A 19,220-nucleotide genomic window follows, 5' to 3' on the forward strand; every position below is an offset into this window, starting at 1 on the left:
GGTCTCAGTGTGGATGGACCATGTGAGTGTGGACACCGAGGAACTTGAAGCTACTGACTCTCTCCACTGGTGCTCCATTGATGGTGATGGGACTGTGTTCTCTTTCTCTTCTCCTGAAGTCCACCACAAGCTCCTTTGTCTTACTGATGTTGAGGGAGATGTTGTGCTCCTGACACCAGCGTGTCAGATTGTGCACCTCCTCTCTGTAGGCTGTTTCATCATTGTCAGTGATCAGAAATACCACCGCCAGTTAAACATAATACATTATCATGTACACTTTTACATTCCAAATGTTGTAGTAAGTTTCAAGTAGATAGTCTGATTTACGACAGGTGAGATTATTACAGTAAATCCAATAATATGAGTACAGTATTGTTATTTTAGGATAAACATCATAAAAATTCCTGAAAATATTATTTTCACATTCCAAAGGTTATAGTAAGTTCCCAGTGGATAGACTGACAAACTGTAAAAATTTCACCTGTAGTAAGTCAGTCTGCCCAGTGGGAACTTACTACAACCTTTGGAATGTGAAAATAATGTTTTCGTTAATTTTAGTGATTTCTTTCCCCATAATATAAGTGAATACTGTATATTAATATGCACAGCTATCACTCTGGCGATCTACTAAAACCTGTGAAATATGTTTGTTGTTTTTTTTAAATAACATTGTTTTTTTTAGATAGAACATGCAAGTCAATGGTCAAATTAAAGACTGCTCTGACGCCAGTGACGTTTTAGTTGTGGGTGGAGATTTCAGACGGTCCCTAATGCACCATAGGCGAATATCTAACAAATATCGAACCTAAATCTAACTTTATCCCGCAGTTAAACGTAAGCCTATGTCTTTACACTGTAGGCATATGCTTCAATAATCTTATGAATGTATGGATATTTTAGTCATCTCATTTAAAACCATGCTTTTTCAAACCGAAGTAATGACAGCAGGTTTATGTGTAGGGCTGTCTGATAAATCTGACTGTTTGATGAGAGAGATAGCTCGGCTGCAATAAACGTGGTGAGTTTTGGAGATAAATGGTAAATAATTTAATATTAACTGAGACGAAGTCATCTGAACAATTAAACAGCAGGGAACTTTTATACTGTCTCACAGCACTGAGAAGACGACGGTGCAGGTAGACCAATCAGATGAAAGGGGTGTTTCATGTCCACCCATATGTGCAAATCAAATATTCAAGCCATATATTAGTTAAATCAAATAATCAAAACGCACAGTGTCCCGTGGCTATTTTTCGAATTTCCTATTTTTAACTTGAGCATTACATCGGAATTACGAAAAACAAGTCATTATTTGTTTTTTAATATTGGTTTTATAAACGAATAATGAAATAAGTCGTTTTTTGTTTTTCCGATTTTTAATTCCTAATTAAATATGAAATGAACGAATGATACACGGATTGTATTGGCTTGTCTTGCAGAGTTTATTAAAGTTTCGATTTGTTATGAGGTCCACATGGTCATGTTGGAGCCCAGGGCGGCTGCTTATATCGCCAGTAAAACGGGCCGGTAGTTGTGCAGCAGTGGGCTGGCCCAAATTACGCCCATTTCACACATGATCCGTATGCAGTACGTATTTTTTTCAGTGCTCATGTTAAAAGGTTAGCAGTCAGACTGCACATGGATACAGCATGGCAATGTGTTGCAGAAGCAGCAGTGCAGCGATTGTTTCCACACCGAGTCTATTTTTGCTGTGCTACATGCACTGAATTAAAGTGATAGCACATTGCTCGTGGTCAAAATGAACATGGATTGACATGAAAATAGAGTAATTTCACCATAAATGCATATAATTAAAGTCTACTGTGTTTCACAGTCACCATATGACTTTCAGCCCTGGGTAAAGCAAAGAAAACCAAAACACTATTACCAGGAGTTGCAAAAATAACAAATGCGATCAGAAGTATATCTAAAGATTTTTTTCATGTGAAATACACTACACAGCATGTTATATTGAGTGTGGGGGAGGGGGAGACACTCGAATCTCAGCAGAAAGCAGCAATCACGTGACCGGCTGGTGGTCGGAGAACTACAGCTTACCTTGCATTTGGAAAAACAAGACATAATGGATGACACTCGTCTCATCGTAGAGGTGGAAAAACATAAAGTTCTCTATGACCCAGAGGATTTCTTGTATAAAGATTTAAATGCAAAAGAAAAGGCATGGGAGGCAGTTTCCTCGGCTGTTTGTGTGGATTGTTCGTTTTAATTTAAAATGTTTGTGATACTACCTTTTCACGTAAGAGAAGTACCATGTTTATATGTTTGAAATCAAAATAATGGCGAACTACTTACCCATCGTTGCATTTGTGGTATACAGAAGCCGCGGATCAGTTGCACAGTGCAAACGCGTCTTATGTGAAAGCACAATCAAGCGCGTGCTGCTTCCGCACCGCATACGTACTGCAAAGGGATCATGGGTGCTCCCTGGATCCATTTGTTATAGATATGGGTCTCTAAAGGCCGGAATTTGTAACAGTGTTTGATGAAATTCTTAAATGTCTATTTAAAATTTATATAATGGAAGCAAGAAGAAATCACAGGAAGGGCTGTGTACTGTAAAAATTAGTTGAGGAGGATTTAACAAATTAAGATTAGTAGGCTACCATAGTACAGTAGGCTAAATAACAAGATGAAGCACTAAGCATCTTAAAGACACTTATTTATTTTACTAAGAGGTGTGCATTAAGACTCATGATTTTAATGGATGTTTGTTTATGATAAGCACGGTATTTTCGGAAATATCTTCTGTCTCATTCTGTCACATGACGCATAAGTTCAGGGCACGCTGTTCCATACTGAAGTTCAGCTGGTACGTTCTAATAATATCGTAAGCAGCGATTGGATGAACAGCGGACCAATAGCGAGCTGCCTCTACCTGCATGAGCACAGTACACGTGGATCTGTTTTGTAAACTGGGTGAGACAGCACTGGGGTATGCATTAAAAACTCGTATTAATTTATCAACTGAGGTCACCGTATTAAACGCCTTCTGAGCAGACAGACTGAGCAATATAATCTGAAATTCTGAAGAGAAAATCTTGCTTGCTGGCAACTTAGAAAAAGATTATTCCTGAACCATAACTGCTCAACCTGTCCCACAGAAAAGAGAACTCCAGTTACACACCTATATAGATAATACTGTATATAAATACTACATAATGCTACATAATTATTATCTCATACTACAGCAGTTAAAAAAAATCTGCAAATACTCACTCACTTGGCTCCAGCCAGGTCATTGGTTGAATGAGCTTCTACAGGTGTCCAAAGTTTGCTGACAAAAGCTGTGACAGTATGACTGTGTTTCATCTCTACCATTAAAAACATTTGGTCGGGGTGAGTAGAAGTCTTTCTAGTGATAGCAGAAAGGGATCTGTTTTCTCTGTGGATAAAGATGAAGCAATCTTTAAATATTCGTAACACTGCTCTAGTTTCGCCGGCTGTTATAGGAGGTAAATAGAGCTCCAGTCTGACCCACACGTGAATATTCCTGTTGCAACATGATCATGACTCCGTGTGGTGTACGTAAGTGTCACTTGATCTTTTCTTGCGTGCCACTCACTTTCTTTAAACCTTTATTCTAGAAAAATACAATTTTATATAGCGTGTGTAGTTTTATTTATATTTTACGTGGCATTTACATAGGATGTGAATTTGTTGTACTGGTCTAGATAGTGTGGACTGTAATTTAAATGACAATAATTAATTTCCCTTTTAATGAGATGCACATTTTTTTCTAAGTTGTATTAGCAAAATATGCTGTATAAAGTATGCTCTGAAATAAAAATACATATTTTGTGGAACAAATGTAAAGTGGCCACACAATTTTATTACATGTAAGAATATATTTTGCGATTTGTCATCCAGTTTAGTAACTTGATCATTGTATCTTGCACATCTTTTATGTAATCTGTCATGTAGGCAATTTTATATAAGTGTATGTGCATGCATGTGTGCATTGTTGTTACTGACCAGATGTGACATGCCATTCAACTTCGTGTTCAATTAATTACTTAATTACTTTGACTGAAACTAGAAACGGACAAAGTGTATATTTACACAATCTGAATTTCAGATAGCATTTAGAGTCAGAAGAGTCAGAAACCAGGTTAATGAGGTGTCTTTTAAACTTATACACAGATTCTGTGCCGCAAGTTATTATTTACAGAAATTCAAAAAATATGTAGATGTTAACTGTGTTTTCTGCAATGACTACAGTAAAACTGCTTTGCATTTATGTTGGTATTGCATATATTCAGTTACAATGTGGCGTAATGTAAAGAAATGTATTAATGAAAATATCCAGTGTTCAAGACCCTTTTCACTGTTGTGGGAAAATATATTCTTTGGCTTCACTGATTATCCAAAAAAAGAAGAGAAATATTTTTAAGTAATCTGATTATATTTCTGATTAACGTACATATTCATAAATGCAAATTACTTATAAAAGCCTCAGCTTTATGGTTTTACTAAGTGAAGCTGTACATTAATGATATTAGAGACTCTTTTAATTAAAAAAAAAAATCTATAAAGACCCTAAATATTTGTGAACTTTACAAAAGTATTATTTGAAATATACAGTATATGTACTTTTATATCTTTATTTTGCTTTATATATTTTAGCTATATAATTGTTTTCTTTTTTCTTTTTGTTTTAAAAGTAATGTTATAAATTCCATGCTGTATTATGTTTAATATTTGTAGTGACTATATATATATATATATATATATATATATATATATATATATATATATATATATATATATAAAATGAAATTTATTGAATAATAAAAAAAGATAGCGTTTGAAGAGCTTTTATTTTGAAAACACCACTTCCTGTTTAAACAGGGCTAGTGCTGCTGTCTTCTCTCTCTCTCTCTCTTTATTTACTTTTCTGCAGGTCCACTGAATCAGTAAGTATAATTTGTTTGACGAGTGATTTAAAATGCATTATGTATTTTTTAAAAATTGCTTGTAGTTATTAATTTCAATATGACGTTACAGCCTCGAATATCTTCGGCAACGTGCTAGCACTGCAAACTAGAATGTTCCAGGAGCGAGTCGTGGGTGCCATGGCAACACAAACACAGTGTGACGCTGAACAGAGTTTCATTCCTTTCTCTTCAGATCTCAGATCTCTTTTTCTTTTTTTTTTTCTTTTTTTTTTATCTCCACACAGGACCAATTTAGGGAGTGAGTCATGGTTCAGCTGCACGTCAAACGTGGAGATGAGAGTCAATTTCTCTTCAATACCACAGTGGATGTGACTATTGAGACACTGTCCCAGCAGGTCACTGCGGTCTATAACGGAAGATTAAAGGTGGACAGGATCTGCTCGGGTATAATTATGATCTCATATATGTTGTGCTGTAAAACAGTGGAAAATAATACATTACATTTTTGGCTTCTTTTTGAGTTTATGATCTTGTCAGACGAGTTCTTAGCAAAGAGATTTACCCAAAATGCATGTATAATGTAATTGTTAATTATAAAAGCAAGTCAAAGGGACAGTTTACACCCAAAAATAAGATGTTAGCTGTCATTGCATCTATTTTCTATACACAGTGAATGGTGATTGAGGCTTACATTGTCTAACATCAGAGTAAATGATGACAGAATTTTTTGGGGTGAACTTTCACCTTTGTTGCCAGTACCAGCTTAGAAAAGATAACTTATGTCAGAGGTCAAGCACCACGACTAGTCCTAAAGTGCCAAACAAATGCAGTGTCTTTTTCAATGCTATTTAGAGCTCAAGCGCAAGTTGCTAATCACTTACTGTTGCCATATTTGTGTCCCTGTAGAAATTCCCGAGTTGGCAGATCACGGAATCGCTCTTCCACCGAACATGCAAGGCCTGACTTGTGATCAGATAATTGAGCTGAAACTAAAGGATGAATGGGAGGACCGCTGCATTCCCAGTGGTGGTGCTGAGTTTAAGAAAGACGAGATTGGACGCCGAAATGGACATGGTAGCTTAATAACATTAAATAGCAAGTTTACATTTGATTCGTTCCATTAACTGAAAACGAAACGTTGCATTTTTATATGTAGCTCCAAACGAAAAGATGAAAGAAGTTTTAAGGAAAACAATGGAGGAGGCCAAAGCTTTGATCTCAACAGTATGTATTTAAAAAAGCTACATTTGCAAAGGATACATCTAAACCTCAGTTTATTGTTTCCGTTCTATATCATATGGTGCTAATTTACTTATTTTCTTCTCTCAAAAGAAACAAGTGCAAGCAAATGTCTGCATTACCATGGATACGGTCAAAGAGGCTTTGGACCAACTGCGAGGAGCTGTGATGATAGTGTACCCAATGGGACTGCCTCCACATGATCCAATAAGGATGGATTTTGAAAATCAAGAGGATCTTACTGGAACACAGGTTTCTGTGAACTTTTCTGCCTTCTGTGCATGCCCATAAACTCCATGCAAGTTACAAAGTTTAAAGGAATATTCTGGGTTCAAAACAAGTTAAGCTCAATCGACAGCATTTGTGACATAATATTGATTACCACAAAAATGAGTTTCGACTCATCCTATCTTTTCTTTAAAAAAAGCAAAAATCTGTGTTTCAGTGAGGCACTTACAATCGAAGTGAATGGGGCCAATTCGTAAACATTAAAATACTCACTGTTTTAAAAGTGTAGCCACAAGATGTAAACAATGTGTGTTATCATGATTTTATTGTGATAAAATTGCTTACTAACCTTTTCTATGTAAAGTTATAGCCAATTTTACAACTTCGTAATGTCAACAAACCCAAAAACGACTGTAAAAATGATTATTTAAACAACGTTACAGCTCAAATAATACTTGGGTTTTAACAGAAGAATTAATGTAAGTGCTTTTATAAAATTATAAGCTTCACATTTCTGCCTTTAAGCCCTCCAATAATTGTCCCCATTCACTTCCATTATAAGTGCCTCACTGTAACTTCGTTTTTTGCTTTTTTTAAAGAAAAGGAAGGATGACTCAAAATAAATTTTTGTGGTAATCAGTATTAAGCCACAAATGCTGTCGATTAAGCTTAACCTGTATCGAAGGCAGAATATTCCTTTAATATAATAATTCTATTAAACAAAACAATGTTGTTGTTTTTTTAATTATTCATATGGTGAGTGTGACAGCAGCATGTAATACAGATATAAAATCTGATGGTATCTAACATTGTCTTATCTCCACTACTCTGTCTTCTAGGCCTCATTACAGGTGATCCCTGAGGAAGAGGCTCAACTGTGGTGGGCGTCTAAAGAACTTCAGAGGGGCAAAAAGCTGCAAGATTATATTGGGAAAAATGAGAAAACAAAAATTGTTGTGAAAATTCAAAAAGTACGTTTTCAGCGGACATATCAATTTCAATAGTAATTAAAAACAACTTTCCTCTTATCACTGATTTTTCATAAAGATTTGTTCAGGTTTGATTTATAATGACAACAAACATACTCAATATTTAAAGACAGTTGTGCTCAGATGTGTAGGAACAGTTTGAAAAGCACGTTTGTGTGTATGCAGGTTGGAAAATTGAGCATTGTTATTTGCATGTTTATTTTAGAGAGGCCAGGGGGCACCAGCGCGAGAGCCACTGGTCAGCCAAGAGGAACAAAAACAGATGATGATGCACTATTACAGGAGACAGGAAGAACTCAAAGTGAGTGAAGCCTAAAGTTCAATCTTTTAAAAAGTCTTGTTCTTGCACAAAGGTTTTGTTTGATTACCCTGCTTCATCATTTTTTATATCGTCATTGTTGAAACTTTCACAGCATTCATCATCATGTGATCTGTTTTGCTATTGTTCATAGAAACTGGAAGAAGCAGATGACACGTACCTACAGTCTGATTGGTCAGACAGACAGGCTCTAAAGAGACAGTTTCAGGGACTCACAAATATCAAATGGGGCCCAAGATAGATGGACAGAGAAAATTAAAGCTGAATCTACAGTTATACTGCATTTGGCATATACTAAACTGTATAAAGTGTCTTGTAATGTCTTCTATGCCCATATTTTTTCCACTATGTCAAATTTGATGTGATTTTTAGATTCAGCAGCTTCCTCAAAACCAGCTTCTGCTGTGATTTAGTGCCTTGCTCTAATGAATAAAATTTTTCATCAATTATAAAAGGAATTTTTGTGACTATGTATATGTGTGTTTTGCAAATGTGTGTCAACTCTGATGCATTGGAAGAAGGATGCAACACCTTTCCGCTCTTTGTCTATGCCTCTGGCAGTAACTCCATTGAAACTTGATACTGTTTAAAGACAGGATGTTGCTGTACAGCTATGAGAATCACAGTGGCACCAAATAATTAATTTAAAGAGCATTAAGAAAGAGGAGTCACAGAACATTTTGCTCCCCTCAAGGCTGAGAGAGGTTACAGTATCGAGAGGTGTGGTTTTTAACGGGAAGAGTAAAACTGAGAGGTATTGTGTAATAAAAGAACATTCCATATGTTTATTTTTCAAATGGTTTAACATGTTAACTTATGATTGTACGTTTCAACTTATAGGTACACTGAGGACCCCTGGTTAACAATAAATGTAATCTTTAAAAAATTATTTTACTAGCCTTCTTTCTTTGCATTGACTTTCAATATCACATACAGTACATTTGTATTCAAATCAATCATTTATAAAATATATTTTTTACATTGTTTACTTTCTGTACAGTGTAACAGCTATTTTTAGCTGAACTGAATATATCCTTGTCTTTAAAATCAGGCACTAAACACATTTGGTATTACTGCCCCTGTGCTATGATGACATACTTGACATCTTTAGAAGGCAGATTGTTTTGGTAACAGAAAAACATTCAAAAAGATCCCCATTCACCGTACATTCTGCTTAATAGTTGGCATGTCTGAATGTAGGATGCATGTGTTGCCATTGAGGTATGCATTCATCCTGATCTCCTGAATCACAAGCTCTCGTCGCTCAATTCTCTCCATCAGCTCTGCTGCCTCTGTGGTATATGTAACATCCTCCCAGCAATACATCTTCTGGCCAACCTCTGACAGGTTAGAGCTATCCAGCAATGAATCTGATCCTTTGTCATCCTCCTCATCATCATTATCTTGATTCATTGGTTCCTTCTCTTCTAGCATAGTTAATTTACTCTTCTTACTGAGCATTCTTGGTGCACTAAAATGTCTCCTGCAGGTTATCTGTGTTGAAACAGCTACTAGAACAATGAGAAGTCCCACACAAACACTTGAAGTGAAAAGTAGGCCTGCCATCTCTGGATGCTCTGCAAAAGAAAAGCACTTGTCACTTATATAATATTCAATTTCTTGTAAGTTGTTCTTAAGACTGAATATGGCTTCAAAATCAATTTCCAAGCATTTCTTTTCACCTTCATTTTTAGTCATAATAAATGCACTTAAGCACTTTATTAGGAACACCTGTACACCTACTTATTCATGCAATTATCTAATCAGCCAATTGTGTGGCAGCAGTGCAATGCATAAAATCATGCAGATATGGGTCAGGAGCTTCAGTTAATGTTCACATCAACCATCAGAATGAGGAAAAAAATGTGATCTCAGTGATTTCAACCATGGCATGATTTTTGGTGCCAGACGGGCTGGTTTAAGTATTTCTGTAACTGCTGATCTACTGGGATTTTCACGCACAACAGTCTCTGGAGTTTACTCAAAATGGTGCCAAAATCAAAATATATCCAGTGAGCAGCAGTTCTGCGGACGGAAATGCCTTGTTGATGAAAGAGGTCAACGGAGAATGGCCAGGGCTGCTTTACCCAAAAGCATCGTAAGCCAAAGTAGATCGAAGAAACCATTGGTGCCAATGGTCTCTACGATCAACTTAAGCTTGCGATGCTTTTGAGAAATGCAGCCCAGACTGGTTCAAGCTGACATAAAGGCTACGGTAACTCAGATAACCACTCTGTACATTTGTAGTGAGCAGAACAACATCTCAGAATACATAACATGCAGAACCTTGAGGCAGATGGGCTACAACAGTAGAAGACTACATCTGGAACTTTATTTGAACCATAGTGTTCCTTATAATGTGCTCAGTGAGTGTAAGTATAGGCCATAATTTACCTGTGATGTAGCCATATGCCATTAATGAATTGCTGATAATAATCCTGTTGTCTGGAAACTTTGAACTTCTGACAATGGGATGTTCTCCTGTAACAATGCAGAGAGATTTAACCTCTTGGTAACTCCATTCTGTAGATGTTCAATATAAAATGAACTATATATGGCATATTGTCACCTGCTTTGGTTGTCTGGTTAGGAACTGAGGTAGTTTGGAAACTGTTGGGATCAGCTACCTTGAGTAAAGTTTGTGGAACTGTTAGAAAAAAAGCCAAATCAGTTATTTGTATACAGTTAACAACTTCCAACATGCCACCTCAAAGGCAAAGCTGGCTCCAAAACACAGTATCTCCTCGGATCTTTCAATACAAGGCTGATGAGTAATCTTTATATTTCCTGTGAACTGCCTGATTCTGCCTTCCAATCAGCAGCAAAGCCTGGCATTCAAAGCAATCACAGGAAGTCTTACAGGAAGCCCCTGCGGTTGAAAAATGCCAAGCTCATTCTCTATTTTTATTCCCGAAAATTGTCTTGATTTTAAATAGACAGGAAGAAAGTGGATGCGTAAATCAACAATCTGAGATGAGACAAAGGGCACATGTTAATCTTTTCCCACACTCTAAATCAATTTAAAACTGACTGCAGATCTGCTATACTGCAAGTTGGCATGCCATGTTGTCAGAGGATTACATTACGAACACATTCAGATATGTTTCACTCTAGGAATGTTTTGATGGTTGTGAGAGAGTTCATACCACAAGCATAGAGAACAGAGAGATACTTTTTTGTTCCAGGAGGGCAGGGGTCTTTAAAATGTTCCTCATCTATGGCTAACAAACACCTCTGCTTGCCATAACAGATGTTTCTGACCACATCCACGGCTCCATGAAAAAGACATTCTGCCATGATAAAAAAAAAAATATATTTAAAACTGTTCATAATCTAGTAACAAATTCAAATCAGACTGAGCCTAAATGTGCCTAAGTTTCCAATGCAATTCAGCCAATATTATTAAAAATTAATCTCACATAAACCCAACAACCTACCAAAAGGTGGATGTTCTCCCTTCTCTGATAAGCATGGGTCTTCCTCCTCCATTTGTCTACCATAAACAGCTGAGTAGATATTCAGCACTTTTGCATACTTACAGTGCAGCAAAAGTCGATCTCCCTCACATGTGACTCTCTTTTTGTGCTCCGCTGGAAAACAAAAACGTTGTGACGATGAGCAAATATTTGGAGAAGAAAAAATCAAGGCATAAAGGAGGAAATACTTACTAGGTTTACACCTGTATGATACATGGAGGTATTTGGGGGTTCCAGGGCAAGGATCAAGGCCAAAGACTTGATGACTAACCAGAAGCTGACAATCTCTATATCCTTGGCATTCAGAGAGCACTTTCTATTAGAAAGGGAAAATCAAAAGCCATGGACTGTGCATTGTTCAAAAAGCAGGGAAAATGTAACAGCTGTGCCCTGATTCTGGAGAACACATTATCTTTTCTGAGCCAAAAGGGAAAATGATCAGCTGCCACAGGAGTCTAATCTTACAACAATGCTCTCTCAAGTGTATTTTCTCTGTGGGACTCATTCACTACTTAAAGGCTACTACAATAGTTTTATAAAGTTAGTACATTTCATGCATAATAAAAGGTTATACAGAATGCAAAGCGCAGGCCTACTCGCCTGCAGCGCTGTGGTGGCAGAACAGCTGTGATTACGCCATTGGCATCTCATTCCTGGCACAATCCCGGGAAGGGCTTCACTCTGCCCATAAAATGCAGACTGAATAGTTATGGTTGAGTGTCTTGGGCACCTGAGGATCAGGAGATCTCCATCACAGGCTTGTGCTGAATGACTGTTGATGATCCTAAGCAAATAATCTGATTTGATTGTAGAGAGAATGCATACCTTTCGGTCAATTAGTTTATTTTTGCTTTCTTTGTTTTTAAAACATCAGTCAACAGCCAGATGTTCAACAAAATTAAATGATTATTTATTATATTATTTTGTAACTTGTTTTCATATTGTTTCTTTTTTATATTATATTATTTATTTTGTTTATTTATTAAATGCCTATTAATCAATTTAATTAATCACAATGAATCTCATATCAACACTTTCTGAGAAAGGCAACCCAATAAAGATAATTCAATATAAATACAATATTTTAAAAGATAATAACAGCAACAATAATAAAAGGGGGTAGAGAGAATGCATACCTTCATGCTTATGAGTTTATTTTTTAATTGCTTTACTTTTAAAACATAATCAACTGCCAGATGTTCAACAAAATGAAATTGTCATTTATTATATTATTTTGTAATTTGTTTAATATTATTTCTTTTTTATATTATATTATTTATATTATAAATCATATTTTGTCTAATTATTTTGTATAATAATAATTAGGACTGTCAGTCTATTAAAATTGTAATCAAATTAATTACATAAAATGCCTATTAATCATTACAAATAATCACAATTAATCGCATATCAATACTTGCTGAGAAAGGCAACCCAAAAATATAAATTTAAATATAAATAATACATAAGCTTAGAAATAAAAAGAAAAAACAAAACAAAAAAAAAACAAAAACAAAAAACAATGATAATAAAAGGGGATAGAAATAATGCATACCTTTATGTTTATATATATATATATATATATATATATATATATATATATATATATATATATATATATATATATTTTTTTTTTTTTTTTTTTTTTTTTAATGATTTTAAAGCATCAACTGCCAGATGTTCAACAAAATGAAATTACTATTTTTTATATTATTTTTAAAATTTGTATAATATATTTTTTGGTTTTTATATTATTACATTTTGTATCATATATTATTAGCATAATTCCTCTTTGTTCAAATATTTTGTGTAATAATAATAATAATAATAATAACACAAATAATAATAATAATAATAACATTGTTATAAACAATAGGCCTAATAATTATAATAACATTTATTATAATAATAATTATTATTAGATATAAAAAGAAAATATATATAGGGTAAGATGGGGGAAGACCCCCCCGGGGTAAGATGACTCCCCCACTTTAACTTTTTCTCTTGACCATAGATGCCACTAAATCTCGTCTCAGCACCTTTAATGAATGTCTGTGCTCCTCTCAATCTTGGTATTTCATTGGAATATCAACATTTGTGAAATTTATTCCATACAAACAGTTTTGATGTGAAATTATCTAATTTTTTGTAATTGGATAATAGTGATCTGTGACATTCTACTATGTTGGATATTAAAAGTTTTTATGTCTATTTGTGGACACAGTGAAGTATTTAGATTTTTGGAGTAAAAAATATTGTTTTTATTTTTAAGTGACAAGGTAAAGTTAGACCTTTGGGGTAAGATGCCCCACACCCCCCAGAAGGTTGATTCTGGTGTCATTATTATTCCATTTAATAATATTATCATTTTTATTTTTTTATTTTATCCCCTTTTCTCCCAATTTGGAATGCCCAATTCCCACTACTTAGTAGGTCCTAGTGGTGGCGTGGTTACTCCAGTCCGAGTGGCGGAGGACAAGTCTCAGTTGCCTCTGCTTCTGAGACAGTCAATCTGCGCATCTTATCACGTGGCTTGTTGTGCATGACACCGAGGTGACTCACAGCATGTGGAGGCTCATGCTATTCTCCGCGATCCACGCACAACTTACCACGCTCCCCAATGAGAGTGAGAACCACTAATCGCGACCACGAGGAGGTTACCCCATGTGACTCTACCCTCCCTAGCAACCGGCCCAATTTGCTTGCTTAGGAGACCTGGCTGGAATCACTCAGCATGCCCTGGATTCGAACTCGCGACTCCAGGGGTGGTATTTAATAATTATTAACTTATGGGGTTATTGTTAAATACTTCCATGCATTAGATATACATTTCAAACAACTTCTCTATTCTTTATAACCTAATAGGCTAATTGAGTGGAATTCAATCAATATTCATAGTATTGCTATTATGACATAACTTCATTTAAAAATATGGGTGTCTTTATATGTATATACAGTATTCATAGGCCTGCACTGTATATGATTTATAGAACAAGTTTACCTTTCAGATTAATCTCTTTAACTGGGATTCTGTTATTTGATTTGCCTGTCATTGTTTAGTTATTCAATTATCAAACTAAATTGTGAAAATAAAAAATTACATAAAATATTAGATTTTATATTTTACTTTAAATTTAAGAAATACATTACTAAGTAGCCTATGATATCAGATGTATTTTATACAATCTGTAAAAATCAGATGACCCCTGGGACAAGTTTACCCTGGGGGTTCTTCTTGCCCCAGGTGGGGGATCATCTTGCCCCAATAGTGGGGTAAGATGGCCCCTTTTCATAATTTTCAATTTTGTGCTATGACAACAAAATTAGCAAATGTTTCTGTTTATTTCCCTTGATAGTATGTTTGATGTTGCATCATCATCCTGTACATGCTAAAATGTTATATACAGTATACATATATATATATATATATATATATATATATATATATATATATATATATATATATATATATATATATGTTACAATTTAAAAGTAAATAAACATTGTTCTTAAGGGGGGCGTCTTACCCCGTCTTTCCCTATATAGCCTATGTAGTCTTAATAAACACCACTATCATCCTCATCCTCCTCCTCCTCCTCCTCCTCCTCATCAGTATATTAGTGACTTACTTGAGAAGTCCGAAAGTCCGTGCATTTCTTTGGTCCACAGTAAGAGAACACTATAAAGTATTTGAACACAGAGCCCAGGTGTGCGGCAGCTGATCAGCTGCTGCGCTGAGATCATGTTCAAATCCTTGAATTACTCCTGCATCAAAAGCCGCGTGCACTCAAGCGCGTGCTGGAGAAACGCTGTCAAGAAATTCCCGTTTCTCTTTCACCTGCCAGGGACTTTCACCTGGCTAAAGTATTCTCCGACCGCGTCTTTAATATCCCAGTCTTTTCAGAGCAAAAACTAGTAAAAAAATAACTTCTCGAAATGGCTTCTCCTTTGATTAAAAACAGGTCAGAAGACATAAGGCAAAAATGAAACATTTCAAAGCGACACGGTCAGGGGAATTACAAGTGCGCAACAAGTCGGAGGAGCCCGAGACGAGCGACAATCCCATCATTACTCCCGTGTTGATGATTGTAGGGTCCATAGTGAGAGGACAGATCGTGAGAGGTTTCTTGACAGTAAGAAAGTGATTATAGCGGATGACGTTTAGGAATAACTAATCTGAACGGGGCGTGGCGGTGAATGCCTCAAACAGGCAGTGCAGTGAGAGTTGAGAGGCACTGACAAGTATTTTAACCAGTCTGATTAAACCGCATCATACATATTTAATACAATTTCATATAGTAAAAGAACAGGCTGTCTATGAAAATATTTGGACCTTGGAGCCTTCATAAAGTATATTAAAAAATTAAAAATAAAAAAAAGACCAAAAACAAGGCCGTTTTCATCTTTTATTGCATAATTATGATGAATATTTACTTTTTATTTAATTTCTGGTCCGTTCATGATATGTGTTTTTAAGTTTGCCCCTCTGATGTTATTATAATGATGTGAGAATAACGAAGTGAAACAGATTGCAGAGGGGGCGCTGTGTGGTGGCCAAGTTATCCGCACTCAATTCAAATGAGTAGAAGAGAAACTGACCGCGTACATTTAAAAATATTGTGCCAGTCTCGTGCAAATGTACTGAAGTGAATTTTAGTTTATACGGCAGAAAATGACGAACAGAACCAATGCATGCTCAAACATAAAGAATTCATTAAGTTTTAATAACTTTTGTCTGTTAAATTGGGGTTTTAACTCAGAGACAAAAAGCATATAGATGACAACCCTAATGCCCACTGTAAATATAAACATGTTATGCAAAAAGTATGTGTAAAAAAACAAAACAAAAAAAAACCCACACGTGACTCCATGAAAGACATGTGACAATAATGTTCCTTTGCATGTTTTATCTTAACTTTTACCTCTCGATTTTCAGGAATCAGTGACAATGTTGTCCTAGGCAAAGAGCCTTTTGTTTCTGGTACTTGAAAGGAGCTTGGATAGTGAGACATTTCCTTTGTATAAATTATATAGTCATGAATGTGAATTTCCTCTCAACATGAAATCAAGTCTTTTTCTCACGCTTGTCTCTCACATGCAGCCTTGTTGTGAGCCTTACCCGCCGTGGCTGTTGTTCAGAACTAGGCATCATGTATACATCAACCCCCCAAAAAAACTTGATTACAAGAGATCCCTTTTCTGCTTTAATGTTGCAAGTATTGAAAGGTAAGCAGCCAATCATGCACATGCTTGTGTGATATGTCTTTTTTGGAACTTCGATGTTGTTTACCGATGCACAGTATGTTTACCACCTCATTTATCTCATTATTTCTCTCTGTAGCTATGTAGTGGGCAGTCCAGGACAGCAGATGCCAGAGTTAGAGAGAGAAGACCGACCAGTGACCCTGGAATACCAGGACATTGTTGAGCAGCAGATGACAGAGGTATAGCAGCTCATCTAACTTATAAGTTTTAATTACTTATCTATGAATGTAAAGAAGGACAATGGAAAACGTATGGTCTCTTTCTAATTATAATACTGTGCTCTTTTATTTGCAGAGCAAATGCAGAGATTGGTGGCAGTATTGACTATGTGGAAACTGATAAATAAGGGAAACCGGGGCTAGTTGTCACACTTTTTACTCAAGTGAATATTTCTCAGGGTAGGTTATCTGGAGCCACATACCGTGGCAAAAAAGCTGTTGTATGTTTTCACAGAAGTTAGTCAGCAGATGTAGAGTTCTTGTGACAACTTTCAAGTTTATGTTTATTTATTTATAAAGCACTTTAAAACTAAAGCGTAGACCAATGTGCTGTACATTAAGATCGAACAAACCATAAAACATAAAAAAAATAAAATAAAAAATAAAAATTTAAAAACATAAAACAAATAAAACAAGATTTGCATTTGTTCTACACAAAATGACCATTATGTTGTTTCAAAGGCCAAAGAAAACCAGTGAGTCTTGGGTGGTTGCATGATCTGAGAGACCTTTGGGTTTGATGGAAGCTGATGAGCTCAGAAATATAACCAGTTACCATACCATGCAGAGTTTTAAAAACATGTAACAACACTTTATATTGGATTCTGAATTTAACCTGGTAACCAGTGGAGAGGCCATTATAGGTGATATATGGTCCCTCTTCCTAGTAGTAGTGCCTTGGATGAATGGGAGAAACTGGAACGCCCAACAGCAGCCAATGGTCAACGGATGTAGAAAGGATGTCCCACCTTACAGGTAAAAGAGACAATCACCTTTTAGATACAGACATTGCCTGTCAATCAACTCGACAACACGCATGCGCATTAGCTATAAAAGCAGGGAAAATTTTGTTTTTTAGCATAATCTGAGGTAAAGAAGCACAGATTATGATACCGGTATTGTCAGATTTTACTGCTGATTTGAAATATGTTCTTTGATCGTAATCTTGACCAACCATTTAGGAGATTTTGGTCTTTCCCCATTCAAATAGATAGGAGCTGCACTGTCATGACTGGAAATAGCCTCCCGAGAGCGTTCCAAACATGGCCGACAGTGGACTGACTTGCTAGAAAGACTTTGCTTATACCCAAATATAAAGCATCGCAATAGTCAAGGCAAGAAGAAATAAATGCCTGTATTACTTTCTCTAGGTCAGTAAAAGAGAGGATGGATTTTTAGCTTTGCAATGGCTCGAAGATGGAAGAAGCTACTCTTCACAACAGCATTAGTCTGCTTATCAAATATATGTTCAGTCAAAAATCACACCCAGATTTTTAACATGGGTCTATTAACAGACAGAGAGCCCAGTCCGTTGGTAATATCCTGTGCACATCCATTTTGACCAAAATAATAATCTCCTTTTTATTCTCTTTTAATAGGAGAAAGTTTTTTGCCATCCAACTTTTAACATCACGCAGACAGTGAAAAATAGACTTAAAAGAGGAGCCATCACTGGACTTCAAATGTAGGTATATTTGAATATCATCAGCATAACAATGATAAGAAATACCATGTTTTTGAAATATTTAGCCGAGGAGAATCATATATATATATAAAGAAAATAAAACTGGTCCTGAAATTGAATCTTGTGGAACCCCACATGTAATTGATGCTGAAGAAGATGAGAAATTTTCAATTCTAACAGAGAGTGTTCTATCATGCAAGTAAGAAATAAACCACTTAAGGGCCATGCCAGGAACACCAACACACTGATTAAGCCAGTCAATGAGAACAGCATGATCAGTTGTGTCAAACGCTGCACTGAGATCCAATAAAATCAGGGCAACACAACTACCAGAATCTACTTTTACCAATAGGTGTTTGTTACCCTAAGAAGAGCTGACTCTGTGTTGTGACCTGGTCTAAAACCAGACTGAATTAAATAAGCTGAATAAAAACTACATTTTCAACAAAAACAAATGGACATAAACAGTAGTTTGGAAATGGGTCAAAAAAATTTCAGGTCCATAGGAAAACTAAAACTTGACTTTTTAAGAAGGAGCTGGAGAATCATTGCATGCTTAAAACTAGAACATTACCAGTAATCAGACTGCAATTTACAATGGACAAAATACTTGGAACTCGAAACATCTACCATCTCTTTAAGAAGGTGAGGAGGAACCACATCAAAGGGGAAAGAAGTAGTCTTCAAGTGTATAATAATATCTATAAGATGCCAAAGAGACACTGGCTCAGACTGACTGAAAATATTAGGATATGAAATAAAAGCAGAGAGGTCACACACTGTTGGTATGATGCAAGATCTTACGCCATTAATTTTATCAATAAAAAAGTTCAAAAACATTTCACAAGTATCTGGAGATGGATCAGTACCAGCTGGGTTAAGTATAGTATTTATGGGGTTGTATAAAACTCTACGTCTATGGGAGTTTTGGGAAATGTTATCAAAGAAATAATTTACTCTCGCCGTTTCAAACTGTTTTCTGATACTTGGACAAACACTCTGAAGATCTCATAAGATATCTGTAACTTATCTTTCTGCCATTTGCGTTCTGCCCTCCTACACTCCTGTCTGAGACCCTGAGTCATATTGTTGAACCATGTCTGTG

The 19,220-nt window shown here is 35.8% G+C and overlaps 2 protein-coding genes across 3 annotated transcripts; one reads left to right on the forward strand and one right to left on the reverse strand.

Moving 5' to 3' along the window:
- The first annotated feature begins 3,407 nt into the window (after nt 1–3,407).
- LOC127433614 (cilia- and flagella-associated protein 298) lies at nt 3,408–7,951 on the forward strand. 2 transcript variants are annotated; one of them, XM_051685657.1, is made up of 8 exons: nt 3,408–3,546; nt 5,201–5,360; nt 5,823–5,990; nt 6,073–6,140; nt 6,249–6,407; nt 7,223–7,354; nt 7,578–7,673; nt 7,825–7,951. In XM_051685657.1, exons 2-8 carry the CDS (start codon nt 5,222–5,224, stop codon nt 7,930–7,932), a joined length of 870 nt encoding a protein of 289 aa, XP_051541617.1. In that variant the 5' UTR covers nt 3,408–3,546; nt 5,201–5,221; the 3' UTR covers nt 7,933–7,951. The 2 variants fall into 2 exon arrangements, with proteins under 2 accessions (XP_051541617.1, XP_051541618.1); XM_051685658.1 differs by lacking the exon at nt 3,408–3,546 and adding an exon at nt 4,851–4,934.
- Nucleotides 7,952–8,448: 497 nt separating this feature from the next.
- LOC127433613 (protein eva-1 homolog C-like) lies at nt 8,449–15,340 on the reverse strand. Its single transcript, XM_051685656.1, has 8 exons — nt 14,797–15,340; nt 11,768–11,964; nt 11,360–11,483; nt 11,129–11,281; nt 10,838–10,981; nt 10,261–10,338; nt 10,086–10,172; nt 8,449–9,268 (listed from the first exon to the last, which is right to left on the reverse strand). The coding sequence occupies exons 1-8, from the start codon at nt 14,909–14,911 to the stop codon at nt 8,850–8,852; spliced, it is 1,317 nt and encodes a 438-aa protein (XP_051541616.1). The 5' UTR covers nt 14,912–15,340; the 3' UTR covers nt 8,449–8,849.
- Nucleotides 15,341–19,220: the final 3,880 nt, after the last annotated feature.

Source organism: Myxocyprinus asiaticus, chromosome 43 (assembly GCF_019703515.2).
Source record: "Myxocyprinus asiaticus isolate MX2 ecotype Aquarium Trade chromosome 43, UBuf_Myxa_2, whole genome shotgun sequence".
Lineage (NCBI taxonomy): Eukaryota > Metazoa > Chordata > Actinopteri > Cypriniformes > Catostomidae > Myxocyprinus > Myxocyprinus asiaticus.

Excerpts from the sequence above, each read along its gene's own strand:
- LOC127433614 (XM_051685657.1), top strand. The coding sequence starts at position 5,222 with ATGGTTCAGCTGCACGTCAAACGTGGAGATGAGAGTCAATTTCTCTTC. Across the intron at positions 6,141-6,248 it reads CCAAAGCTTTGATCTCAACA|AAACAAGTGCAAGCAAATGT; the intron begins GTATGTATTTAA and ends TTCTCTCAAAAG. Across the intron at positions 7,355-7,577 it reads TTGTTGTGAAAATTCAAAAA|AGAGGCCAGGGGGCACCAGC; the intron begins GTACGTTTTCAG and ends TGTTTATTTTAG.
- LOC127433613 (XM_051685656.1), bottom strand. The coding sequence starts at position 14,911 with ATGATCTCAGCGCAGCAGCTGATCAGCTGCCGCACACCTGGGCTCTGT. Across the intron at positions 10,982-11,128 it reads GGGAGAACATCCACCTTTTG|AATGTCTTTTTCATGGAGCC; the intron begins GTAGGTTGTTGG and ends TTATCATGGCAG. Across the intron at positions 9,269-10,085 it reads GGCATATGGCTACATCACAG|AGCATCCAGAGATGGCAGGC; the intron begins GTAAATTATGGC and ends TTTCTTTTGCAG.